Raw genomic sequence first — 27780 nt, 5'->3', positions numbered from 1 at the left:
TACATTCCATTCAGCACAACTTATTTTAATCAGCCATCTAAACAAAACAGAATCTAATGCATATCTAACTAGATTGCTTTCCCCCGCTCCAGCTTTGAAAGTATCTTGTCTCCTCATTGGTCATTTTGGTCAGGTGCCAGTGAGGTTATCTTTAGCTTCTTAACCCTTTACAGGTGAAAGGGATTTTCCTCTGGCCAGGAGGGATTTAAAGGTGGTTAGCCTTCCCTTTATATTTATGACACAAGCTATATACAGTAAAAATAATTTCACTTGAATTTTCAGATAGGAATTTTATAGAATTCTGGTACATTTGAAATTCAGAAAAAAATTCTTCATATAGTATTTTTCTAGGTTTGCCAAGGAACCACTAAGGCATTTTCCCATTTTCATAAGCCATAATGTCTTAAATGTAATGTTATTCCATGTGGGAAAAATACAGTTACATACACAAACTATACATTATGTATTTGTAAATGTAATGCATATATAAAATAAATAATATGAGGACTACATACCACTTGCTTCCTTTCCCCACGCCAATGGCTCTTCCAAAAAAAGGTACAGGTATTTAAAATACAGTTTGAATTTTATGATGTTCTGTTTCAGAATCCTGTTTACCCACTGGTTTACAGTCTTGGCAGTTGTCTTTAACTCTGTCATCATAACTAATTACAGCTGACTCTAGGATTACAATATTGCAAACTCTCATCTTTTATGAAAAGTACAATGTTCTGCTAGGGGAAAAAAAGAAGAAGAAAAAAAAGATATATCCCACTTCCCGAGGGCTACCAACAAACGCCCTATTCCTTAGGTCTTAGAATTGGTGCCGTAAACCTTCAAAGTACTACTCTTTGGCAAGTTGTTTTAGCCTGAAGTGCTTAAATAGTAAATCACCATTATGTTAATACCAAACCTTTGGCCTGAAACACATTAATCTTGTTTAACAACAACTGACGTTTACATTCCCAATTCATTTCAGGCATTTTGGTGACTAAACATATAGGCAAAAACTTCAGGGAAAAAAGTTATTGCTAGTCTTGAATGTGTCCTTACTTTTCACTGTGAATGATTTTAGAAAAACATTATTAACAATTCTTGTTACTTACAACATAAGCATTCAAAGTATAATTCTTTTATAAAACATCTGGCACCGAATACAGTTTGCATTTGATATTCAAGTGTAAGTTGATCAACTCCACAACATAACAGATTTTAGATATTTTCAAAATTCATATTTCTACATTTTGTCCTATTGACAAGATAGGGATTTTAAAATTTGAACACATGTGAAGTAAGTGGGGAAGGATAAACTGGAAAGGTCTTCAAGATGCTGGTTCCAAGACATGGGGCATACTAGATCCACGCAATGAATCTAAGCATTGCGCTTCATGGACTCTCAGACTAAAATTTTCTGTTGTGATTCATCTAGCCACATAAATAAATAATACAAAGATAAGATACTTTTAGTAGTATAGAGAATAGCTTAATTTAAAATTATGTTCATACTTAATACTACTAAATAAAAGGAGCATTGGGTAACGTCACAAAAGTCAATATTCTGGTATTCTTCAGGCATTTCATGATATACCTTCAATTCAACCAACTGATCTCTTGTGTCCAAATGATTCAAAGAGCAGCCTCAAAACAATACTGTGATAAGATCTGTACTACTTAGTAGATCAGATGTATAATTGATAAGATACTGATTTTTTTTAAACGAAGAACCTGTCCTTTTACCCACACCCATGTATCACTGACATGAATATTTTATCGTTATAAAAGCCGTGGCCACCTAACAGAACCTTACTGCACTGAAAATTTGGGTCCAGATTTATGGGAATCTTGACCAGGCTCCATAATTCTTCAGACCTGAGATGTGTTATACAGAATTTTGTCCACCTGGAGAATGAGTGGAATGTTAAGTTTCTGTGTGCATTAAAAATAATCAAATATCTATTCCCACTACAATTTTAACAGGAATTTGAAACAAGATATAGAAATCTAAGAGCATTACGGGAAATAAGTAAACAAACAGTTTTTGCTTAGTTTTTTTTAAACTACTATTAACCTTGCTTAGTTGTTCAAGATTTAGTTATGCAAGCATAAAAGAGGCAGCATATATTGTATTAAACCCACAATAATTATATTTTAAACAGCTTTACTTTCAGATGAGATCAAGACAGAACTACATGTATCCCATGTTGCTTTTTGTTTCCCATCTTTTCTTTGCTTCAAATCTGAAATGAAACACAAAAACATGTTAGGTTCCACTACAGTGATATTTGGGAGTTTTCGAGAGAAAACATTTAACTTCAGTGAAAAAAAAATCAGAATTTGGTTTTTAGTAACCTACTAATTACAAAAAGGCAATATAAACATTAGAATAAGTTATCAGTTGTGGTACCAACTATATATTTAGTCTGATTCACTATTCAGGAAAAAAACAATCAGGTCAAACTAAACAAACAAGGATCAGCATAAGTCTATTTGAAGTAAGGAAACATTTAACTGAGATTCTATTGAATCCATTTAAAGCCAACAAAACCACAAATACTGAATATTGTACTCAAATGACGCACCCCCAGGCAAGCTTCTTTTTCTTTCGAGCTTCTTGGGAAGCCTCCGTATCTTGCTTGGCTTTTACAAAGTTGCGACAAGCAACAGCTTTAGCAATTTTCACGCCGAGCTAAGAAGGGGTGAGAAGGAACAGAAAGAAAAGTCAACAGAAGCAAATGGTTTACATCAAACATGAGGCCTATCAATGAGTTATTTAGTTTGATACTCTTTCCCATGGGCTAACATGAGTTACAATATCTTTTGAAAAATCAGATGGATCGATGTATGCATAGGACTGAACAAGTCCAGATTTTCTATGGGAGAGACAGATGATCCATTTTACTCTGTGTGCTTTGGTCCAAAAAGACAGCTAGAACTGAAGGAGCAATGATTCTGATCTGTTCCCACCTCATCAGCCAGAAAGATGGCAGTGTTAAGAATGATGGGCAAGAACAGTAGAGGTCCTCAAGGCTCTGAGTAATCCCACCCATCCAACGGATGGTATATCTGTACATTCAAAAAATTAACATTTCCTCACATACAGTACCTTTCACATATGGAATTTAAAGCACTATAGAACTGGTGCAGGCTGGATTTTAATTGGCTAATCTCAATAACATGAGACAAGTGCAAGAGGAAAGATCTTATGTGTTGGGCATTAGTAGAGCATCAGCTACCCTCTTTGGTCTAGTTTTTTGTCTAATACATCATGTTAAAGAATGAAAATTATTTATATAATCACATGAACTAAGATAACAAGAAAGTTTTACATGTATAAAGTTTGTAGCCAACCTATATAGTTTTTTTTAAGTAATAAAAACTTGGCATGTTAGCCATTGCTTTGAGTGTTTCAGTATTCAGTGTATATTTCAAACTAAGGGCCAAATTCAGTAGTGATGGAAGTACCAGAAACATGTTAGATATCTAAGTTGATCAGGAGAGAATAACTGACAAACTGTAATATGCATAGGTTTGGTATCCTACTATAAATGTGTCCAATTTCCAGTGACTCAATGGGAATTATTTCCACTAATCCTAGGGATGAATTTGGCTCAAGTGGTGTTTAGGATGGTGCAGGTGAAAGAGAAAGAAAGGAGCTGCTTTATTTTACAACTTGAGCTGGTCAGAGAATGACAACTGCATTTCATGAATTTGAGGTTTCAAAATTTGTTGTTTTTTTTTTTACTCACTGGAACAAAATCTTTTGAACATTTTGCAAAATGGAACTGTGTTGAATCATCGGCTTTTGGATCAAGAAAATCAGGTATTTGGTTCATGTGTCTGCCTCTCTTGCCTACTGTGAACCTCAGAAGCCTTATCGTTTAACTTGATAAACAACACTTTTTGATGAAAAATGTTTTGAAAATGTTCTGACCAACTCTACTTTCATCTTGTTAGTTGCTTTCGTGACATACTCTGAGTCAGTAAAGACAAAAGAAAATTTCTTTCCGTGAACATATTGTGCTGTGCAGATCACAATTTTCAGAACGCATAGTATTATGGAAATCAACTTCAGAAACAGTTAGAATGTGTAATTTGATCTTCAATAGATTTATCAGAACCAAACAATGTATTCCCATAACCCCTCAAGCTGATCTTCTCAGATAAGTAGTGTCAGGCCTTACCAATATCAAGTAGAAGACCTCCAGGGAAAACCCAGCATGCTGCAGGAAGTAGTAGTGATATGTTTCAGTAATCCCCTTTTTAGAACATTACTGAACCAGTGCTCCAGCTTGGCTCTAACTCTTGACCATGTGTGGAGATTAAAAACTTCCATAGCACTTTTTGCAGGAAGGGAGGTAGTGAGGATATTACCAGCGTCCTGGCCAAAATATTAATTTAGAAAATTGTATTGTATCTGCCTACAGATACAATACAGATTGTTGAAGTGTTCTTCACTTCCATCCTAAACTATCTAGAGGTACTACACACTGTTAAATGGTTGCCATGTTCTACTGAGAAGTTGACTGAAATAATGTATTTAGAGATCATTTGCAATAGGTTAAAATGATCTTCATATTATCAGACTCTAGATTATCATTGTTTAGCTAATAAACATGCATGTTATTCAAATAAGCTTTTGACAGGATGTAAATTGGATGCCATTTTATTTATGTATTTACAAACTTTTCCACCCAAGGGGAATTGAACTGATACCATGGTATATGTCAGGGAAAAGACCAGATGGAATAATGCCACACAACAATTTTGAAATTGCCAATTTCAAAGATTTCCATTACTGAACATTACTAACTTTCTGCTCATTTTAATTGAACTTTGTGATATCTGTGCATGATGTTAAATACTGCCAGCAAAAATATAATGTCTTGAAAGAATTTCTTCTCAAAATTACTCCTATTCTTCCTGACAACCAGAAAACTCATTTGGCCAAGACTGGTAGAACACGTTAGAACAAGTTGCTGCTTCTTGCAGCAATAACTTACTCAAGGCACTATTCAAAGCCTGAAGTCAATGAGCATCTTTCCAGTTGAAGACTGCCTTACGCAGCCCAGACTGCAAACAAAAGAATCCAAAAAAATACCAAGGTGCAAGGCCGAGGTAACAGAACAAGGGTCTCAGACTACTGAAAACATGACTGGAAATTGCATTCGTCATGGCAACACATATAGAGATCAGGTGAAAGAGAAAGAAAGAAGCTGTTTTATTTTACAACTTGAGCTGGTCAAAGAATGACAACTGCATTTCATGATAATTTGAGGTTTCAGAATTTGTCCCTATGCAGGTAGAGCTGCAATTTACTTCTGTGAAAATTGTACTTCTTAAGGCCATGGATCAAACCCCCAGAATGCAGCACTTTTAATGTAATCTGAAAAGGAAGGCTGACTGTGGCATACTGATCTTGTTTCACCAGTGAAATACTGGTATCTGTATGTTATAAAGACTTCATACAAAACACTAACAGCTAAGCAGCTGGTGAGTTGAATCTATTGCCTATTACTCAAGACATGTTTCTTTTATTTTTATTTTGTTTCCCACTCTCGCGCCCACCCCGTTTCTCTGTTTCAATCACCCACCTGTTGTGTCTTCTCCTTAACCTAAATGGTGAGCTCTTTGAGGCAGGGACAGCCTGGTTATTTGTTTGTACAGTGGGGTTCTTGATAATTGATTGAAGCCCTAGGCATTTCTATTATGGTTTTCAAGGTCAGGCTTGACAAAACCCTGGCTGGGATGATTTAGTTGGGGATCAGTCCTGCTTTGAGCAGAGGGTTGGACTAGATGACCTCCTGAGGTCCCTTCCAACCCTGGTATTCTATGATTCTACAAATAATAAATAGCTAAAACGTGAGCATTGATTATTACGTTAATTCCTTAAAAAGGCTAAAGCTAAACATTTCTCTAATCTATCTTTTGTACCTTTTATGGGTCACAAATATGTCCTTAAGGAGTCCTCCTGATGCACCAAATCAATCATTTGATCAGCCAATATTTCTAAGTTTTACATCATTAGCCAAATAATGATGTTTTGATTATTAACAAAAATTAACATAATCCAGTAATTCAATAGACTGACATCTGAACTATAAAAACTGAAGTTAGTCACAAAGCATATCACACAAAAACTAACTAAAGCAGACCGTCCTGCCTGAGCTCCTGGCCCAGAAGGCTGTCCGCTGTCTCCCCTCCCCCACAGCCATGCCGCCACGTGGCATAACGCTCTGGGCGGCGGGGCTGCAGAGCCTGGCCTGACCCAGTGCTCTGTGCTGCGCGGCGCAGCTGCCTGTCCTGGTGCAGCCGCGCTGCCAGCCACCGGTGCTCCAGGCAACGCAGTGAGGGAGCAGGGAGCGAGGTGTGTGTGTTTTGGATAGAGGGCAGGGGAGTTCAGGGGGTGGTCAGTGTCGTGGATAGGGGTCGGGGAGTTCAGAACACGCGTGGAACAGGGGTTGAATAGGGGCAGGGGTCCTGGGAGGGTGGCAGTCAGGAATGAGAGGAGGGGTTGGATGGGGCAGCGGGGAGTGGTCAGGGAACAGGGAGCAGAAGGGGTGGATGGGGCAGGGGTCCCGGAGGGGGCTGAATGGGGTGTGTGGGGGGGAATTGGGGGCAGTTAGGGGCAACGGGTCCAGGGGTGGTCAGGGAGAAAGGGTGGTTGGATGGGGCAGGGGTTCCGGGGGGGGCAGTCAGGAAAGGGGAGGGGTGGATGGGGGCGGTGGGGGGCAGTTAGGGGCAGGGGGTCTGGGGACCGAGAGCAGGGGTTGGCGGATGGAGCAGGGGTCCCTGGGGGGGTCGGGTGGGAGTGGGGGCCTGGCCATTCCTGGCTGTTTGGGGAGGCACAGCCTCCCCTAACTGGCCCTCCATACAATTTCAGAAACCCAATGTGGCCCTCAGGCCAAAAAGTTTGCCCGCTCCTGAACTAAAGTATAACATTGTGTTACTGACATGCAGCCTTTTAATATTTAAGTGCATTTATAAGCATTATATTTTTTGCTATAAAAATTAAATTCCTTAAAATCCCAGCAACATTTAGAAATAATCCAGATTTAACGAATTACAAATTCCTGAAGTTACAGTAAAAACTTAAAGGAATACAGTAGATTTTAATGCACAAAAAGAGTATTTATGTGACAAAGCACAATAATTTTATTAACTTAATCAATAGAGCAATCAGAGGACTAAGTGGACAATTCACAGCATTCATATGTCATTTTTTCATTGAATTTTACGTCCTGGTACAATGAATTAACTAATAGTTATTCCTTAAGTATATATTTGAAATATATTCTCGCAGGCCTATTTAACATCAATATACACACAATCTTACATAACTGATGTCTATAAATGTACCGAAAAATATTTTAGTCTGTTTCTGTGAAGGCGGAATGAATACTTCCATCTTTGAAAGTATGGAAATAAAATGGGATAATAAGATCCTCTGTAGTATATGTGGAAAGAAGGGGAAATAAATGTTCTGCAGTATTAATGCTATCAATTTAGGGCTACATAAAACCTAGTCTGCAAAAAACAAATATGTTGTGTTTAAACATACACAAACATTCTATTCCAACTAAGCATCTTCTGCACCCATCCACACCCAGACATACATCTTCACTTCCCCTTCCAGAAGAAATCCTTAAAAGCTTGGTCAATGGATTTTACATTTAAAGGGGCGGGGGGGGGAGCACATTTCGGGTCATCAGATAACTCAACAAAATACAGTGTTGTAAGAAATAAGAAAACATGAATAAAAATATATACAACAATTTCTTGTGTAGCCAAAGTATCAGCATTTTCCATATAGAACATCCAATATTTTGCTGCATTTTAATTAAGGTGTCTAAACATTATCACAAAGAACTGCAAATTGGTCAGAGCACGCAGTAAGGAAAATTAAGCTCTAAAGGCTTTTTATCACCATATTTCAGGAACCAAGGGTGTAAAATGTTCTAATTTGGGATATATTAAAAGCCATAAAAGGTCTTTCAAAAAGATTAATGGTACTTTGCTTGGATTTAAGATAAGGGCTTTAGCTGGTTGGAAAAGCAGGGCCCTGGCTAGACCCTTGAGGCATTCATCTTTACAGCCACTTGGAAGATTTGTAAAAGCGTCTGCATAACCTCAAGCAAACGCACTGCGACATTTTTTTTAAATTCCTTTCAATTTTACAGGTTTAAAGTGTGTAAATCATGTTGGGTAGTAAAGCAGCTATAATGGCTCATCCTTGTAACACAGTATAGATTTTTTTAAGACAAACTTTTTAATCAACTCAGTTTCCATGAGGCAAAATCTTTCCATATTAAAGTTCACCATTAATCATTTCAAATATCTTACTCTATCAGCTTGATATCAGCTTATCCATCATTTTTCATAAAATTTTACTCATCTGAAATTGTTACCTTGTAACAAATTTCTAAAGGTTTCAGAGTAGCAGCCGTGTTAGTCTGTATTCGCAAAAAGAACAGGAGAACTTGTGGCACCTTAGAGACTAACCAATTTATTTGAGCATAAGCTTTCGTGAGCTACAGTTTTCCCTCTTTTTGAACAGTTTCAAGGCACTTATTTAAAAATACCAATTATCATACGTTAACTTTGTATGGAATAACAGGTTTCTATGAAAAATATTGATGCCATTCTCTTTTGTTCTTTAATTAAATGAAAACAGATGTTTTCTGAAGTAAAGCGGAACCATTACTGGAGTACTTAAAGTGTTAAGGTCTTTAATTTTTATATCAGTTTGGTCTACAATTCCTGATTGTCTTTACTCAAGCTCAACATTAATGTCAAGCAAGTTACCTAGGAGACGAAAGAGATCAAAGAGACAAAAAACCCTCAAATGTCTGATTAATCAAGCCTGCAAACAGCTTATTTCTTTTAGCCTGCATGCAAGTATGAAAATGAGATTCTGGGAGCCGTACATTGTGCAGATTTGTTCATTCTTATCAGAACAAAGCCAGCGGCAGCTTATTTCATGGATCATTGGCACTGTCATCAGTGCTACACAGAACGGGTGACAGCTCCTCATTTTGAGGCTTGAACAAAATTAGCAAAAAGTCGGCACAAATTAGCCTCTCATCTTTTTAGTAATATGACATTATTCATTTACTTTTTACCCAATTTTTAATTTTTTTCCTTGTCAGCTATCCCTTTCTAGTGTTTCTTGCACAGCATCATAAAACACTTTTAAAACAAGCAAAGAAATGGCTGAAGTTGAAATCATATGTAAAGTTCAGGCGGCAAGACAGAAAACATTTTTATTGAGTTTCAACAGACATTTACTGTAATTTACAGAAAACTTTCCAGAAAATCTTGAGATATTCCAAATTAAATATTATTCAGCAGAGACCTTTCATTAAATGAGAAGTCATGTTTAAAATACAAACTCTCTATGATACGAGTAATGAGATAGCAGATTCAAGAACTGCTCCAGAAATGTCATATTTAGGTATGATCTACAAAATGCTAAACCCACAGAGGCTTTTACAAAACATCTTTATTCGAACAGGTCCTGAAGCATCCTATGGTCATACCAGAGAAGCCAAACAGCCTTTTAATACAGTATTACAGTTTCTCATCAAATATGAATCTAGTTATTTCAGATTTTGCCTTTAGCAATGATTTTCTCCTTTTATGTTATGGAATGTTATCCATTGCTGACGTATATAAAATATATAAAGCAAACAAGAATATTGAGTGGATTTTGCAGTGAAAATTGTCTCCTTTCAAGGATGTGCTCAACTTTCACTGTAAAATAGTTTGTAATACCTTTGTTGTTTTTTTTATGCTGGATATTAAAACTTCAAAATTATATTTCGATGACACTAATGTAGCAAGGACAGAAAAATGTTCTAATATTTAAGCTCTCTTCTAGATTTAAACATTCATATGCAAGTAACTTCTTCCATACATGAGAAAACAGCATTAAAAATTAACTATAAGCTGTTAGATGCTTTACACAGTCCCCTTATAAGAAACGCAGTTAGGAAAAAAAAAACTGTAGTACTGTTTTCAGCAATTTCTTTATCTCTGTTCTTCTAAGTAAGAAAGCTTATTAACAAGCTTTGAACTTAAAATCACATTTACAATAATGTGCCATCAACAGTTTTATAAGCTAATTAGAAAAAAAAGATTAATTAATGACTGGCTGCTAATAAAATGGCAATCATGAAGAAAGAAACCAAGGGTGCTAAGCTTCAACTACCACCAATTAAGAGCTAATTACAAACAAATTATATATGTGTTTTGCTGTGGGCTTTAATTTACTAAAATGGTTTTAATTAAAAGAGAAAACATGCTGATTAATTGAACTGCAGAAAAAATCTACACTATAAATTCGGCTTTGTCTGTCTCTTTAATTAGACTTGTAACATCTGAAATCTTTTTTTAAGGTTTGTTAAAGAAAAGATATACATAATTAGAGGAGCATAAGAATGTAATTTTAGGTGATAACCCTGTCATATAGCAAAGGTTAAAGGAAAACAATCTTAATGAAGAAAGATATTTGGAAGCACCTCCACTAAATGTTCGGGGGGGGAGGGGGGGAACCTATCACCAAGACAAAATAAAATCTACTCTTCCTTTTTCCAGTCTTTTAATATAAATGAAGCCTAAGTTAACTGCTGTGCAATTATAGTCTTTAAATTTGTTGCAACCACTTTGGGTATCTACACATATTACAGTAAATTTTGAATGGGGTAGATAAATTTAGAAATACAACTCCATTCATAGTAGTGGTAGTAGAGTAGCCATTTCCCCATACAATTAATTTACCCTATGTATATCTAAAGAGGGGATGTTTGTATGACTTGGCAACCACAAGCTATATACTATTTCTTTAAAAATAGGGTCAAATTTTAAAATACAGAGATAGTTTTAGGAACCTAGCTCATATGGTCCCCAATCTAAATTATCAAGATAGAATTTGCTTCCAAATGAGGACAATTTCATCAACAATTATTAGCAAGTGGTCAAAAAATCATGTAACAGCATCAGAGTCGATAGAAAGCTCAACAGAGTAGCTCTGTTGGGAGATGAGAATGGTATCCCAATGACTGGTTAATTAATTTGATTATAAAACATATATTTCATTTAAGCTTTATTACAATAATGCAGAGTTTACTTGTAAATTAGAGCTTTTGAAAATTCTCACCAAAATGCCAGAAACCTCTAAGCTAAACACATAGGAATAGTGCTGTCAAAACAGGTTATTTAAAGACTGACAACTGCTTCAGTAATGTAGTACTCTAAATTACATAATATTTTTAAGGTTTCTTTTGACAGGTAAATCTAATGTGGTCAAGATCATTTTATTGTGTTCAAGTTACTGCCCTCAGGCTAACGCACTCTTAGACAATGTGGCACCTATGCAGCAATAATAGCTACACAATAATCACAAGTGAAATGAAAAGTTTGAATTTTAGCCAGAATAATTCTCAGGACTATTAGAGCCATACAGAAATCTGCATTCTGTTTCCAGAGACAGAACAAAACATTCGAGCATGACAGCATTAAAGAAAAATACGGTTCACTCAAAGAACAATGTAAAGTATTTTCAGGGTGAAGTATTGAAAAGATCTCTTCTCAGGTCACGCAAAATCAATTTTAGAACAAGTTTACAAAGAATTAAATAGCCACAGCCTTACATTTATATTCACATCTCAACATATGTAAGCGTGTAAAGGAAATGTGAACATCTTTAACAGATTATGTAGTTCACACTGATGTGATATTACTAAGTAATTTGAGTCATAACTCTTACATAGAATGTACATTTACTGTTATGCAGAGTCAATATAGTGCTCTAAGTTCTCAATATTAACTTATTTAAAGGAGTGCCTAAAAAGTCCAACAAGTACAGTAAGTGAACCATTCACACTGCAATTTAAGGTAATAGCCTATGTTACAATGAAGTCTACTTCATTTAAAAAATGTCTACTGATTAGAAGGATTTTCAGTCATATTAGGTATGTGTTCAAAGCTTGCTACCAAAGCAAGCATGGTTAGCATATTGGATATACCACCACCAAACAACATGGTTTACGAAATCCAGGGCATCTCACTACAAACACTGCAAAGCTGACCATGCTAACTTCATTCTTTCAACAATATCCATTCTAAAAAAGATTCAAGGCTCCTTGGATCACTCCTATATAAATATTCAATACTTTTCTTGATAACTCTCAGGTTAAACAAGTTATCATTAAATACACGATGTTGCAACCATGGCCTTAGGTACTCATTTCTACATTCAAGCAGCAGAGCTTTAAAACATGGAGCACTTTGCTAATGCTTAGAGTCTTAGATTAGGATATGATAAAGATAGCACTTGGATTACAATAAAATACACTTTAACTGTGAATATTTATACTGTGCAAATTGTAAGAAAATTAAAACAATCCATTCTTAACATAGTAATTAAAGTAAATTTCTTGGAAGATGCATGCTTTGAAATGTTTTCCAGTACTATATAGAGTGTTTAAAAACCCTAGATAAACTTTGTGTGCTTTTTTAGATTTAGAAGTATATAACCCACACAGATGAGGTTGAGCCTCTGCAGTAGTATATTCTATGAAGTATACTCTCTCAGAATGAAATTAAATCAGTAATAGAGAACCTGCCCAAGAAGCACTGAACCACTAGAGCGCCATGGTGATCAAAATAATCAGAAAGAGGACTTGCTGAATGCAGGGCCCATGGATTCTACACTTACAGATATCCACTAGCCCCCAAACTCTCAAAGTATGTGCAAAGGAACTGCCATCACTATTCCAGCCTATAAAGTGGCAAAATGACCACAAAGTTAGTGTGTTCATTACTTCAAACCATACAGAGATTCTACAGTTTCTTTGTAGAAATCTTTGTGCTGGGATTGGGGTGAATTTCACCAGCCACATATATACTACATTTCTGTAAATAATGAATTTCATCTAGCTGCATCAAGGGAGGTTATACATGTAGTCCACAATCTTACAATCAGATCCATGCATAGGTCACTTGTGAGTGAAAGTCAGTGGGTCTGTCTGTGAGGAGATGCATGTGTTTCTGTGCACACCAACCGCAGAATTGGAGTTAATGTGTTCGCTTCCATACTTCCTCCCCACACACTTTAAAAAAATAGTTTATATTATTTTTAATCAATAAGAGTTAGACATACCATTTTTACTTTCTCTTGCTTATTTTCCTAGCACATGCACTAGCATACCAAAATCCAAGCTCCGAACACCTTACCTTAACATGATTCACTCTACAGTTGCTACAATACACATGCTAATTTTCATGTAGAAAAATCTTGTCATGCACACTGTAGAACTACAAAAAGTTTACTAAAATAAAATAATTTTTGATATTTTAAACAATTCTACATTTTAGCACTGAAAATTAGAATGTATAAGGTCCATGCTTGGAAAAGATCTGAATCTGTTTTGACTTACAGTAACAGAGACCCTGGAGAATTTTTGCCCCATGACGAAAGCAATCAGATTGTATTTGTTCCACATTCATTCAATTGCTAGCCCACAACAATCCAGTAACCAGGCTTAACAGCACAAAGAAAATTGTGTACACAGTGCTATGAAAAATCTCTCTTGAAACAGCAATCCATTCCTTGACAGGTGTATTTTCATCAAAGAAATATAGACAATAGACAGCTTCCAAACTTACTCCTTATACTACAACATGACAATGTTTGCCTCCAAATACCCTGAAACAAGTGTTACGTGGCAAAAAAAAAAAAAACACCTTTGGGTTTCAGGGATGTGAATTTCAGTGATCTACCCAGCCAGTCTCCAGATTATGCACATTCTGTAAGTCATCACTCGGATTCTAAGGGAATCAGGTTTCACAAAAATCATCCCTCACTGTGTCATAATGATAGCACATCGACAGCATGATTTTGGCATTCCCTAGCTTTTTTATGGCATGTTTTCATTGCCTATTTCCAGACATTTCTTTATTTTTGGCTTCATTTTTCTAAAAACTGATGCTGCCCTATCAGTTTCACAGGCTTATAAATGTTATACATCAAAAATTAGTTTCACTTATTAAAGCAGGAAACAGCTTTAAGAACTCTGGGATCTGTGCCTCAAAGCAAAGGCTTTATCAGCAGGTTCCAGTTACTGCTTCTTGAGAAAGAAAATGGTGGTGATTAAAAATCTGTACACCTGATTTCCAAAAGAACATCCACCCACTGAATACACATTCCACAGGGCTGCAAGGGGGCTGTACCCCAAATAGAATCAGTTTATTTTTGATATCTTCATACAACTCTGCTCAGGAATAATAATTCAGAGAAATAAAATGTAAAATAATGCAGTTTGTATATAAGAAACAGCAACTCAACTTGTTTTTTTGCCCACCTTCATGGGTGCCATACCGTACACAGTCAATATCTTTCTCCGCGTTTGGCTCAAACCATTTCCTGATGCTTACAACTTTTGGAGGTGAAAAGAAAAGTAACATTAACAGCTTAACTTGTGTAAACTGAAAAAATTGGGTAGTTTTTTAGAATTAATTCACTTTCTACAAAAAAAAAAAGTAGCATTTCACAAAAACAAGATTTTTTTTTTAAGTTCAGAATGGAATGGGAGAAGATCACATGGATGTTTGCATCAATATTTAAAAATGTGAAAGCAATTTTGTTTTATTAGTCTGTACCTGGTCTATGAGACAATAATGTTCTGACTCAGCTGCTCCCATAACTGCAGCCTTTGTTTGGCTCTTTATTCAATCAGTTACTTACATGAATGATTTCACCAGAACAAAAGATAGGCCTTCCCCCGGCTCCCACAATTATGGAGACCCACCTTACCCTATGCAGACTCTTCTTTTAAGTCACAAAAGAAGAACCAATCTTGCAATGAGTTTTGAATGGGCAATTCCCTGTACCTGTGTAAAGTCCCACTGAAGTTACTGGGAGACTGCCCACACGAAACGCGTTGGAAAATCAGGGCATGGTCATTTGCGTTTTCCTTCTCTCACAATGTATTATTTTTTCAGACTAACCACCTTAACCAAAATGGAATGAAGGTTGTGAACACTAACATTGTTTCAAACGTATTCTTATTTTTCGAACCTGCTAATACTTCAAAATCAAGAATTTGGAGTTAAGGTTCCACAAATAATATATAACAATAGCACCTGTAATATGCTAGGTGTTGTACAATACCATGTCTACCCAATTGAGAGAATGATCATCTTCTTTCTTGTCATTTCCCAATTTGGGGTCAGCGACTTTTATAGCCTTCTTCCAAAACTCAACATTGTATGCCAGGCTTTTATACAGTTGGTCTCTCTGAGGTCCACTGATATGTGGCTCATGAATCTTTGGTCTCTTCCTTGGTCGTCTTCCATCCACAATCACTGCAAGAGCCATCCTACTGATATAACTCTCAAGTCGCCGCTTGATATGCCCATACCAACATAGCCTAGCCTCTCTCAACTTGGGTTCAATTACAGCAACCTGCAGGCCCCTTACAACATCATTTCATTTCCTGTCATGGAATGTCCTACCATTTGACCACCTCAACATCTTCATTTCTGTGGTGGAGAGCATATTGATTTTCTTTGTTGTGGTTGGCCAAGTCTTTATTCCATACATTAAGATGGGCCCAATTCCAGTTTTACACATTCATCTTTTAACTTTATTGGCATCTTTTTGTCACACAGACCTGGGGTCGGCTCTCATCATTTGCACGAAGCAGCTTTAGTATGATGCTGGGCATCACTCAGCAGGGCATCATCATCAGGTATTTAAATTCTTTCATACTTCTTAGCTCTCTGCCTTTATGAAGTATCCTCCTCCTTCAGTTAACATAGTGTTGGTCTTGCCAACATTCACTCTAAATCCACCCTGCTCAAAAGTACATTACCACTGTTCAAAACTGGCGTGCAGGGCCTCACAATCTTCCACACATGTCACTAAGGCATCAGCGAACAGCATGTTCCAAGATAGCTCCCTTCATATATTCTCACTTATCATATCCATGACAACCACAAACAAAAATTGGTTCAACTGACACTGATCCCAATGCTAGCCAATATTTACTGGAAATTTTCCACTGCGCCCCATTTAGTTTTGGCTCAGTAGTCACTCCATATTCTGGACTCACACAGCTCCAAACTTCTTCCAGTCATCATTTCTACGTTCAAATTTGCACATCTCAGATTACATACTGACTTCTTTAACTTTAGTGGCCCTTGCCCCGTTACAACAGTTATTCAATTCAGATAATAGTATATCATAAATGGTACAAAAACTTTTAACTTTTCATATTAATTTATATTTTAAGTCAAAAAATTTGCACAGAAATCTCAGCATGTTTTATTGATTGTTGTACTCTAATTTAGAGTAGATGAGGAAATGGTGCATTACAGGTCTGTTCTTGGAAGGAGATATATTAGAGTGTTTTTATACTGTACTTGAAAGGAGAGGTGAGATGTTGGCATATTTCATTCTGAGCAGGTGGGTGACCTCAAAAAGGGAGATATATGGCCAATAGCAAACATTCTTGGGTTTGTAATTATACTACGTGAAGTGATGGTTTTCCAGTCACTAGTGGAAATGTAGATAGTGTATGGTAGTTACTTACATAGTATTCTCAGTGGCTGAGTAAGGCAGTATCCTGCGAATATGTAGAGGACAGGTACTGAGGCAGAGTAAGAATTTAACTAAGTTATTTATGGGAGCTTAAGTACAAATTTCCTAGCCTCCAAAACTCTGCTTTTTAATGAGTAACTAGAATGGTATACTGTACCATGTTAAATTTAACTGATTAGCAATTGCAGTTTTAATTCTATTTTTAAAAAAGTTTGGCTGGAAATTTTCTTATTTTAAAATATTTTAAAAACCTTCATGTGAAAATCTGAAGTAGATTGTGGTGTTTTCCTTCTCCATTTTTAAACTTTCAAAAACCCTTTGAATTCTAGTAACTTAGCCAACAGACCTGAAATTTCCAACCCGTGTGCATGATTGGGAAGATAAACAGGAGGTAGGAGATATGTTCTAACAGGAAAATGGAAAACCTTCTAGTAATAAATAGGAGGAAACATACAAACCATTTCCTCTCTTTATTTAGAGCCACATTTGACTGTTCTCCCTTCCTTGGCTTCTGAGCTGTTCTCCAATATTTTCTTTCTTCACATTTTCACCACCCTCCATCTGCCTTCATGGAAGCTGGAGCCCAGCTGCCTACGCTGGACTCCAGTGATGCACTGCTGATGCCATACACACATTTATAATTCTAAATCCAAATTCACAAAGGCATCTAACAGGTTAACTACCCGAGTTGAAAAGTTATGTCAGCATTTTACAAACCTTTTGAAGGATCAATGTTTCATAAGTTAATTCTACAAATAGCCACCCACTTGCCACAATTACTCAGACACACTAGCTACCACTGCAGATAATGTAATAAAAGATGTGAAGTTTCTGGACCAACCTAATTTTGAGATATGTTCTTAAAAACAGAAATAAATTAAAATTATTCCAAAACCAAAAAACCCCTTTTCATTACATAACTATATCTCTGAGCTCTCTCATCCAGTTTGCTCGAGGATAAATTTTGTTGAGGTGGGAAAGAGAGGCAAAGTCTGAGGTACAGAATATTAATAAGAAAGCTACTTTCCATCTGAAATTTCTTGAGAAACTGATGTGGAAGAAGGTTCAAATTTTAGGATTATTACAGAAAGTTATTTATAGTCATAACTATGAAGTTACTAATGTGGCTCCACAATAACTTGTTTGTCTGAGATCAATCCTTTTGGGGGTTATGTGTTCAGGTCTTCTTGTGATAGATATTACTCGAGCCATTGAAAATTCAGATATAATTGTCCAAACAGTCCTAAAGTTACACATGTGGCTATAATAGGTCGTGGTTGAAAGAAGCCTATGTAAGCAGTAGCAAAAGGAAAAGATGCCAGGAATAATCTTTAAGAGTATTTGGTTAAATTATAATGACTTATGACTAGATACACAAAGTCAAGAGTTTTAAGAGGTAGTATTTAACTAGGTCAACTTACCTCACGAGTGGCTAATCTATTACTCAGTTCCTCAGCTCTCTCAACATCCCCTTCAGTCAAAGACTTGTCTATGCTGACTTCAAGACCAGACTGGAAAAAAAAATGGCAAACATCTTCAGGCCAAAACGAATGATGAAATAGGATTTATAGAGAGAACTCCTCATGTACATTTTAAACATCTGTTTAACAGAATTATATTTATTTCACACATCTGTAATTTCCATGTAAAACAAATCACATTTGTCTAAGCGTTGTAATGGATAGTATCATTAAGTAGTCACTGAAAGGCTGACTGAGCACAAATCATTGTATTAGCCCACCTTATGTGTAGGGTAAATACTGTAGTTAAAAAAAAATATTACATGGACTAGCTTAGACCTGTCACAAGAAAGTTTCATCTCAAGATATGGTTTGGCTTATCTATTCCATCCCTGGAGCTTTCCTAAATAAAATGTGAAGTGTATATGTCAGGTAACATGAAGAATGGCAATCATCACTGTATCTTTGCCGTTCTTAGATCTTATCTTTATCTCAAAACTGAATTCTGGCACCATGCCACTTTGCTGTACTACTAAATCCAAGTCTTCAAATAATCATGGTATGAAAGGGGAAAAAAAAGTTTTACATTTTTAAAATTTCTGAATACAAGAAAAAAAGTGTCCTAATAACAGAGGCAAATTCTAACTTGTCTAAAGTTAATGTCTTCAAATTAAGGATGACTAATGAAAGTTTTATAAAAATACATATGTGCTCTTTAAAAAATTGTAGGTTTGTATTTGCTGAAGATTCCAATTGTAATATTTCTGAAGGAATATAGGAGTGGAACTGAGGTTGTGCCAGAGTGGGAATTTTCTGTAATATTTTGTATGACTAGTGTGTGTGCCTCAGTTTCCCCTATATGCTGTATTGTTAACTAGGTGGCAGGAGAAGGTTGCTTATTCTATGCAGAGACCCAGAGACACAGGTGTGACTGACACCTAGCTGTTTAGGGCAAGGGCCGCTAGTATATGGGGAGTCCAAGATGACAATGGCCACTCCAGTTGCCAGGACATTTGGTACCTAGCAACTAACAACCATGGACTGCCCACCCCTCTACAGAACGCCAGCCATGTTTGCCAAAGGAACAAGAAAAAAGGACTGAGGAGTGGCCGGGGGGGGGGGGGGAGGAGGGGAGGGGCGTTGTTAGGAGTTGGTTGTTGGAAGCTTGAGACTCTCTTGAACAGGGGCAAAAGAGGGGTCATAGGGCTCTGGGCTGACCATGATGGTAACTTTTCATTCTCTGTGCTGACCAAGGACTTTCTATGCTGTGTTCCAGATATCTAATAAACCTTACTGGTTTTGAAACACTGGCTGAGAGTCACTGCAGATGCCGAAGGTGTGGATGCATTGCTCCCTTTAGGTGTACAAGTTTCTCTGAGGATTCCAGCTCAGGTGGACACACTGAAGGGAGCTCACCGCATGAAGTAAGGGTGCTGAAGGCTTGGAGGTTCAGTCTAAGGAGGCAGTAAAGCTAAATGACTTACACTAGTGAAGAAGTGAATCCCTAAAGGGATGGAGAGGGGAGAACCTGGCCCACTGAAAGGGGTCCTCCCAAGGACAGTTCCAGAGCATCAGATCTGTGGATCCGTGACAGATATCCACAAGCAGATTTTGTTTAAAAATTTCACCAAAAACCCCTTTTTCCAAATCAAAAAGGAGACTTCCATTTCTTGACTGGATTTAAATATTGTTAAAGTACAATATGTCATAGCTGATCAACTAACCTACTTTGTTCTAAAGATGTAATGGTAAATGAAAATATAACATGTGCTACTACTGAGAAATACTGTTAAGAGGATTTTTCTTTTCATTTTCATACATTGAAGATGTAAGTCAGAGAAGAACAAAAATTTAATAAAATAATAATTCAAAGTTGTGATGGCAGTCAATTCTGTTTGATGCCTTATGAAATTAATAGATATAATTAATAGTTTGCCAGCACTAACAAAAGCAATTCATCTAATCATCTCGGCTGGAGAGATTCCACATTTTACTGGCCGAGGCTCCTCCATTACCCAGGTCTAACCTGAGGAATTCAGTGCAAGCCTGTGGTTTCAGTTAGGGAGAATTATGAGCAGATGTTTGCCTAGAATTAGGACTCGGAAAACAGTGGTCAAAGTTACTTTGCTTGGGATATGTAACCTAGAAAATGTGATGTGGTTTCATAAAAATTTCTTGAACGTTGGCTAGAAACATCACTGACCAAATAATGCCATAAAGCAGTGGTTCTCAACCAGGGGTACATGCAGAGGGGTATATGCAGGTCTTCAACTCATCTAGATATTTGCCAAGTTTTACAACAGGCTACATAAAAATACAAAAGTGTCACGGTATGCTTTTACTGAAAAATTACTTTCTTTTTACGGTAAAAATGAGAATTATAAAATAAATCGACTGGAATATAAATATTGTGCTTTTTCAGTGTATTGTATATAGAGAAGTATTAAGTAATTGAGTGTATGAAATTTTAGTTTGGACTGACTTCGTTAGCGCTTTTTAGGTCGGATTTTGTAGGCAAGAAGTTTTTAAGTGAGGTGAAACTTGGGAGTACGCAAGACAAATCAGTCTCCTGAAGGGGTACAACAGTCTGGAAAGATTGAGAGCCACTGCTATAAAGAACATAATTTACAAAGATAAATGAGCTTTGAAAATGAGACTACTTATGATAATCAATAATAATTAGTGCCAGAAATTGCTAAGAGAATTATTGGCCATGTTAATACATTTTAATAACATAAATGTCTTAATAATCCAAAAGACTACTTCAAATGAAGTATCACTTTTAGATAACTAACCCCTATACCTCCAAGACAATTCCACTGTTTTCAGTTAAAAGTATCAGCTGAAGTATTTTAAAATTAAAAGAAATTCACCCTAGCCAAATCAGATGTGTACTTCTCCCTATGTATATCACAGAGAGAAGGAAAAAAAAAAAAGAGAGAGAGAGAGAAATGGATGGCAATACCCAGGGATATTGTAGCAACAGAAAGTGTAGCAATTCTTCAATATAATATCTATAAATTGCATGTGATATCTAACTAGTAGATCATATCACAAGTGTTACATAGAATTCTCTCTCTAATAGAAGTATATGATTATTTACTCACCTTCAACCAACTTTCTGGCTTATTTTTATTTCAGTTATAGCTGGATTTTAGTTTTGTCATAATATATCATTGTCATCATACTTCTAAGAAACTATGAATAGCAATCACCTTTTGGGCAGCCCTGTTGCTCACAAGAGATTCAAACCTATCATTAATTCCGAAGTATTGCGTGAGTTCCTTCCATTGACCTTCATTTGAAGATTGCTGACTGAAAAACAGACAAACACAACTTTGTACTAAGCACACTCAGAATAAATTAAACTGATTATTCAGTTAAAATATGAATAGCAGTTAACATTATCAGCTACATATTTTTAGACTCTCCATTGTTTGTAATAACCTTTTATACGCCAGAAGAAAAAAAAAGAATGTTTTGTTCTCCCATTTGGAAAAAGTTACCCCCTACTCAACTTTCTAATGGCAACAAAATTAACAGTTCCTTTTGTTTACTTCACAATATCTGTACTTGAATCGTGTAAGGCCCCAATCCTGCAGTTAACTTCGCATGTAACTACACATACAAATAGTGCAATTGAGGGCAAGTCGACATAGCTATGGGTTAAGTAATAATAAGTTAGGTCCCTCCTCTCCTATTTTAATTTTGACCCAAGTCAATATTTGCTAAATCAAGAAATTTCCCCATCAAATAATTTTAAGGGTCAAATACAGCTGTTGACTGCCCGAGACTCTGACTGACTTAGAAACTGCTTACAGATATCCAAAGATAGTATGTGGCCCTAAGGTTAGTCAAATTTTGTACTCATTCTTTCTGACAATGTCCCTTTACAAACACACTTCAGATAATTATATTGATTTTTTTATACCTTTCAATCACTTCTTTTTTGTTCTTTTTCAGTTTTTCTGAAAAGAAAAAATAAAGAAAGCAAATATATTTTAAAGACATTCACAAACTTCTGGTACAAATCATTAAAAGAGACTAGTTCAAGATTAATGTGTATGGTATTACTGAGTAATCTTTAAGGCCTGAGGTGCCAAGAGATCCTCCCACACAGAGTTCCAACAAGTCAATGGAACCCCATTTAGGCAGACCCCGTTAGCAGGATTGGTCCCATAGTGCTTACTTTCTAAAATGTTTTTAAAGCGATAGGATTATGCTCAGTAATAAGGGTTTTCATAATAAGAACTTTATACAGTATCTGTAATAGAGAATTGTATTTAGAAAGCTAAAGCAAGAGTGAGTCATTGGATTACTAAAATATATTTTAGCTAACTGGTAATCCTGATAAATCAACATTAATTGAAGAACATTTACAAGTTGAATTTCCTTGCAAGTAGCACAAATATAAATCTATACTGTTTCCATAACATAGTCACACAACAAAAATCTCTAGTTCACAGGCACAGAATGCTGGCATCAATGGTGCCCTCCAGCCCAGTCTTTCACTGTATTTCTTGAAAAAATACAGTTTTTTCCAACCCACTTTAGTAAATCAAAATGCATTTGGTATTAATTCTATAATTAAATGAAATACCTTTTCTGTAACGTTTTCTCTTTTTCCCCCTGTTTCCCTGATTTGTTTGGACTTTCATTTCACAGTTTTTCTTCTGAAGCTCCTGAAATTTCTACAGGAGAAGGAAAAAGCAAACTCAGAATTTTTTTAAGTCAAAAAGTGTACTGAAAACATTACCCAAAATTCTAATTCTTACTATACGAAGGTTCTTATATAGTGCAAGTTCAATTCTACTGGTAATAAGTTGCAAAAGTTACACACAACAGACTGTGATCTTCATACCACATAAAATTATCTCTGATTTTCTGCCCCTACCCCTTCTTTTAGTCCCCATGATTCTTCAGAACTGCATCCCAAACTTCATTATAAGGTACACAACTAACGTGAAACACATTAAGGGCGCAACAGTGAGCATGTTCATAAAGTCCTCTGAGGTCAATTTAGATGATGGGTGAATGTTCAAGGAAGACTGGAAGCAGACCTCTTACATAACTGGCTATCTAGGCTATGGAGAAAGATGAGAGACTAGTTTTTTGCAATCCTTATTCAGAATTAGAGGCCCACTGTGAAATATCAGTGTAGACTGGTCAACTCATAAGTATGAATTCTCCAATCTTTTCTTTCCCCATATGAAACATGTACAGATCAAAGAAAATGAATACGGTCTTGTAACCCAACTTGATACTGAATGGCAGGGTTTACAGGAAACTGAAGGACACATTTTTTGTTGACTACATCTTAAATATTCAATTGATTGGATAATATGCTAAATTACAAATCTTTAACCATTCAGAAGCCAGTTGCAAAGAAGTTCAGGTGCTCAGGCCCTGAAGTGAACAGAAAACTTCATAAGCAAGAGTGGTTGTGCTATATTATTTTTCTCCCCTGGGCTTTACCAGTCTTGAAAGAAAGCAAAAGTAAATCCCTCTTAGCAGCTTGTTAGGTTAACATTGGTTCCAATGGATCATGACAGACTACATTTTATTCAAATTGCTTTATTTTATCCTACACATCGTATGCGCCTTCACTTAAATAAAGATTAGCCATACAACATTGAACATGTATATTAAAATTTTGTACTGGTCATTTGCAGACAAACTAATAATACCCACATTCCATATTTTTAAAGAAACTCCAGAAGGGCATTCTTGATATTCGTTTTCTCCATCTGCCACTGCTATAGGAATGGATTTACTTTCAGTGATACTCTCAGGTCTATTTGTCTGAAAATCAGAAACCTGAACTCCTTTGACATCCTCATCTACTTTATCTTCTGCGGAGCAAGATATAGGACCATCCACTGGGTCTCCATCATCAGAACTCAAGTCAACATCACTGTCATTCACACCAGGAGGAAACAGCCCACTCCACATCTTCCAGTCTAAAAAATAGAGCAAAACAGCAAAAAATCTTTGTGAAGACACACACTTCGTATGAGTTTACCCAGATTCTATTTTCTCTGTGGATGCAGAGAATTAGAAATAATGAAATACAGCATTACAAATATTTTAAATGCTCTTGACAAGAGGAAAAAGCAAAAAATAATCTTACTTCCATTAGATGATTTAAGTGGTTTAGACAAGCTTATTAGAATTAAGGCAGAAAGTCTTAACACTTGTAGAGAGGGCAGTTTACACAATGGTCCTTTTGCTCTCCTATAATTTTAAAACTCAGTTTTTAATATAAAGTATAGAAAAATTGTAACACAAGATCTTTTTAAATGCAGTAAGTCATACTGCCTGAATCTAGAGAACAATTATCAAAGGGTTGTGAAAGTGCACGAATGAGTATTTAAAAAAAACCACTTGGGAGACACACATTAGGGGCTAGATGCTTTTGAAGTGTGTACAGTCAGATTTGTGTGTACCCTGGAACTGTAAGTCAAGTGTCTCCAAAAGTGCTTGTTTGGTTTTGCACACACCCTTTCAAAAATTTGGTCCTAAGTGTTTTACTGAATCATGCAACACAAAAACATAAATCACGAGTGATACAAGACCAGATTCTATTTTGCTGCACAATTGTAAAACTTGACTATAATAGAGTTATTTTAGATTTACACTAGTATAACTTAGAGCAAAATCTGCATCAGACAATTTCAAATTTATCTTAAAACTAATTAAGTGACTTCCTCCCAACGGAGAGACTTGGTCTGAAAAAAATAAATAAATAAAAGTAAAGGGGGGAAAAATTGTGCCTGACCATGACAGATAGGAGAAAGAAAGAAGTCACTGTTTTAGCCACCTGCTATATGATCAGAAATGGACAATTCTGACAAATGTCCACAAGGGATCAAAGGCAGCAAGTGCACAGGCAATCCTAGGCAGATGTTACCTACTTCTAAGATACCTATGGGTGTGGTTGACATATTTGCTTTTTAACAGTTTGGCAACATTTGTACAGCTTATGTCAGCATTGAATCAGACTGAAAATATAACATTGTGCTGTTTTCTTTTGAATCTAACAATGGTATGACTTAGTAACTTTTTTACAAAGCCAAACCCCGACTTAAATAGCTATTTATAGGTACAAGTTAACATGATAGCCCTAGTGTCTCTCAATGAAGAGTATGATAAGTTTATTATTCTCAGCCTCACTACTTTCCATCTCCTCCTGCAACTGCTACCTGGGACAGCACCACCCAGCCCCCACTCTCAAAAGTTGTTTGGATTTGATTTACAGTCCAAATCAGGCTCACTTTGGAGGAGGTAAGTAGGAAAACAGGGAAGACAAAGGTCTCCTTTTTTCTGGATTCATTTCAGGCAGGTTCCCCCTCCAGAAACGAAAGAGGGCTCATGCTAGGTGGGGTTTTGGGAGAAGGGTACAGGTTCAACCAGAACCTCTTGACATTTACCACGTGTCCCAGTACTTTGAGATGCAATCATGAACCTCACATCCAGGACCCGCATGAAACCCGAGCCCTGCCCTTCCCTAACCTCCTACCTAACCCTCTGTGCCCACCCAAAGAAAGTCACCTCCACCCTTCTCCTGTCCCTTCCCCCTCCCCGGCCCACTATTCCTCCTCCCCGCACTTCTTAAAACCTCCACCCTGCCGAAGAGCAAGAACACTCCCTGCCCCTCCCCCCAACGATCAGCCCAGCCCCCTCTGACGGCTCCCGCCGCGCCGCCCCTCACCCAGCGGTCCCCACCCCAGCTGCCACCGCGCTGCACCTCCTGACTCCCTCCTCCGCCAGGTGCCGCCCGTATGCAACGAACGGACGCTCCCTCCCGCCGCGAACCATCCCCACGCACCGGCTCCCTGCGGCCCCTCAGGCCCCGGCAGCCAGCGCGGGAGCCACTCACCGGCCGTGTTTACCTAGCCGCCATCTTGACGCTTCATTAACATCGTTCCCGGCTATTGGGCACTTTCCCCCCAGCCAATCAGCGGCCGCTTTGCTGCTGGCCTGCCCCCTCCTCCCTCCGCGCGCCGCGGTCTCCATGCCAACCGGCCGAGGCCTGGTTTGGGCTGAGCTGCAGAACGAGCCGCGAGAGGCCGGCCCCGTCGGCGGGGAGGGGGAGGGGAGAGATTCCACCCTCGTGGGGGCGGACGAGGGGAGAGTCCCCTGTTGGAGGAGCAGGGGTGGTGTGTGAGAGACCCCCACAGGGGAAGGGGAGACGGGCCGGGGGACGGGGGGGTGTCTCTGCACCATTGCCAGGAAGGGTTGGGGCTGAGACACGCCTTTAATTGGGGGGCGCCTTGGAGGAGAGAGGCTCCCATTTGGGGGGAAGACCCCCCCCCCCGTGGCTGGGGTCAGGGTGCCTAGGGGATGAGAGGCTGCCCACTTGGGAAGTTCATATTTTAGGGAGAGGAGAGGAGTGACACCCTCACTTTAGGGCGAGGGAGAGGCTCCCTCATTTGGGGATCCCTTGTGATCTACCGCTGCATGGCATGGGAAGATTTGGAGAGAAGGGCAGTTGACAGGCAAGGATGGCAAATGTGGGTAGCCCAATGTGCAGCAGAGCATGGGATGGACTAAGGTCTATGGCAGGGGTGGGCAAACTTTTTGGCCCAAGGGCCACATCGGGGTGCAAAACTGTATGGAGGGCCGGGTAGGGAAGGCTGTGCCTCCCGAAACAGCCTGGCCCCTGCCCCCTATCTGACCCCTCCCACTTCCCACCCGCTGTCTGCCCCCCTCAGAACTCCTGACCCATTCAACCCCCTGCTCCTTGTCCCCTCCCAGGGATCCCACCCCCTATCCAACCCTCCCTGTCCCCGGACTGACCCGACCCATACCCACACCCCCGCTCCTAACTGCCCCCCAGGGACCCCATCTCCTATCCAACCCCCCCTACTCCCTGTCTCCTGACTGCCCTGACCCCTATCCACATCCCTACCCCCTGAGAGCCCCCCCCGGGACTCCCCCACCTATCCAACCTCCCCCCCCCGTCCCCTGATTGCCCCCCCCCGAACCTCTGCCCCATCCAACTTCTCCATGTCCCCTGACTGCCCCCCGGGACCTCCTGCCCCTTATCCAAACCCCCCCCCACTTCCTGCCTCCTTACCATGCTGCTCAGAGTGGCAGGATTGGCTTATTGGAAAGCCTGGGAGGTGGGCAGGCGCAAGCCATGCTGCCTGTGTGGCAGCATGGCTGCAGGGGAGGGGGGACAACAGGAGAGGGGCCAGGGGCTAGCGTCTCCGGCCGGGAGCTCAAGGGCCAGGCAGGATGGGACCGCGGGCCGAAGTTTGCCCACCTCTGGTCTAAGGTGTGATTAAAGACTCCCTTCGGATGACGAGTGTCCAGCATGCACAAAATTGCCCCCCATAAGGTCCCTGCTACACAGCACCCTAATTGGGACACACTTCCCATGTAGGAGTGAAATCAGGAGGGCCAAATCGCACCTGGAGCTGCAGCTAGCGAGAGATGTCAAGAGTAACAAGAAGGGTTTCTTCAGGTACGTTGGCAACAAGAAGAAAGCCAAGGAAAGTGTGGGCCCCTTAATGAATGAGGGAGGCAACCTAGTGACAGGATGTGGAAAAAGCTAATGTACTCAATGCTTTTTTTTGCCTCTGTCTTCACGAACAAGGTCAGCTCCCAGACTGCTGCGCTGGGCATCACAACATGGGGAATAGATGGCCAGCCCTCTGTGGAGAAAGAGGTGGTTAGGGACTATTTAGAAAAGCTGGACGTGCACAAGTCCATGGG

At 38.5% G+C, this 27780-nt stretch overlaps 1 protein-coding gene across 5 annotated transcripts; it reads right to left on the bottom strand.

Annotated features, from left to right (window-relative positions):
* On the bottom strand, positions 1 to 26009 carry FAM204A (family with sequence similarity 204 member A). Of its 5 annotated transcripts, none has more exons than XM_084633965.1 (8): positions 25940 to 26009; positions 23752 to 24020; positions 22661 to 22751; positions 21992 to 22028; positions 21276 to 21375; positions 18022 to 18111; positions 2580 to 2686; positions 1 to 2237 (listed from the first exon to the last, which is right to left on the bottom strand). In XM_084633965.1, exons 2-8 carry the CDS (start codon positions 24010 to 24012, stop codon positions 2186 to 2188), a joined length of 738 nt encoding a protein of 245 aa, XP_084490091.1. In that variant the 5' UTR covers positions 24013 to 24020; positions 25940 to 26009; the 3' UTR covers positions 1 to 2185. The 5 variants fall into 5 exon arrangements, with proteins under 5 accessions (XP_084490091.1, XP_084490095.1, XP_084490094.1 ...); XM_084633969.1 differs by having other exon boundaries at positions 23878 to 24020; XM_084633968.1 differs by having other exon boundaries at positions 25953 to 25974.
* Positions 26010 to 27780: the final 1771 nt, after the last annotated feature.

The sequence above is a fragment of the Lepidochelys olivacea genome (genome assembly GCF_965140295.1).
Source record: "Lepidochelys olivacea isolate rLepOli2 genome assembly, chromosome: 7".
Lineage (NCBI taxonomy): Eukaryota > Metazoa > Chordata > Testudines > Cheloniidae > Lepidochelys > Lepidochelys olivacea.
The sequence above is the reverse complement of the archived record's forward strand: the minus strand, read 5'-3'. Positions and strand labels throughout refer to the sequence as shown.

Coding starts and splice junctions, on each gene's coding strand:
- FAM204A (XM_084633965.1), bottom strand. CDS start 24,012: ATGTGGAGTGGGCTGTTTCCTCCTGGTGTGAATGACAGTGATGTTGAC. Junction 18,112..21,275: donor GCAACAGGGCTGCCCAAAAG/GTGATTGCTATT, acceptor TTTTTTTTCCAG/TCTGGTCTTGAAGTCAGCAT. Junction 2,687..18,021: donor ATAGATTAGCCACTCGTGAG/GTAAGTTGACCT, acceptor ACCCCTTCTTAG/CTCGGCGTGAAAATTGCTAA.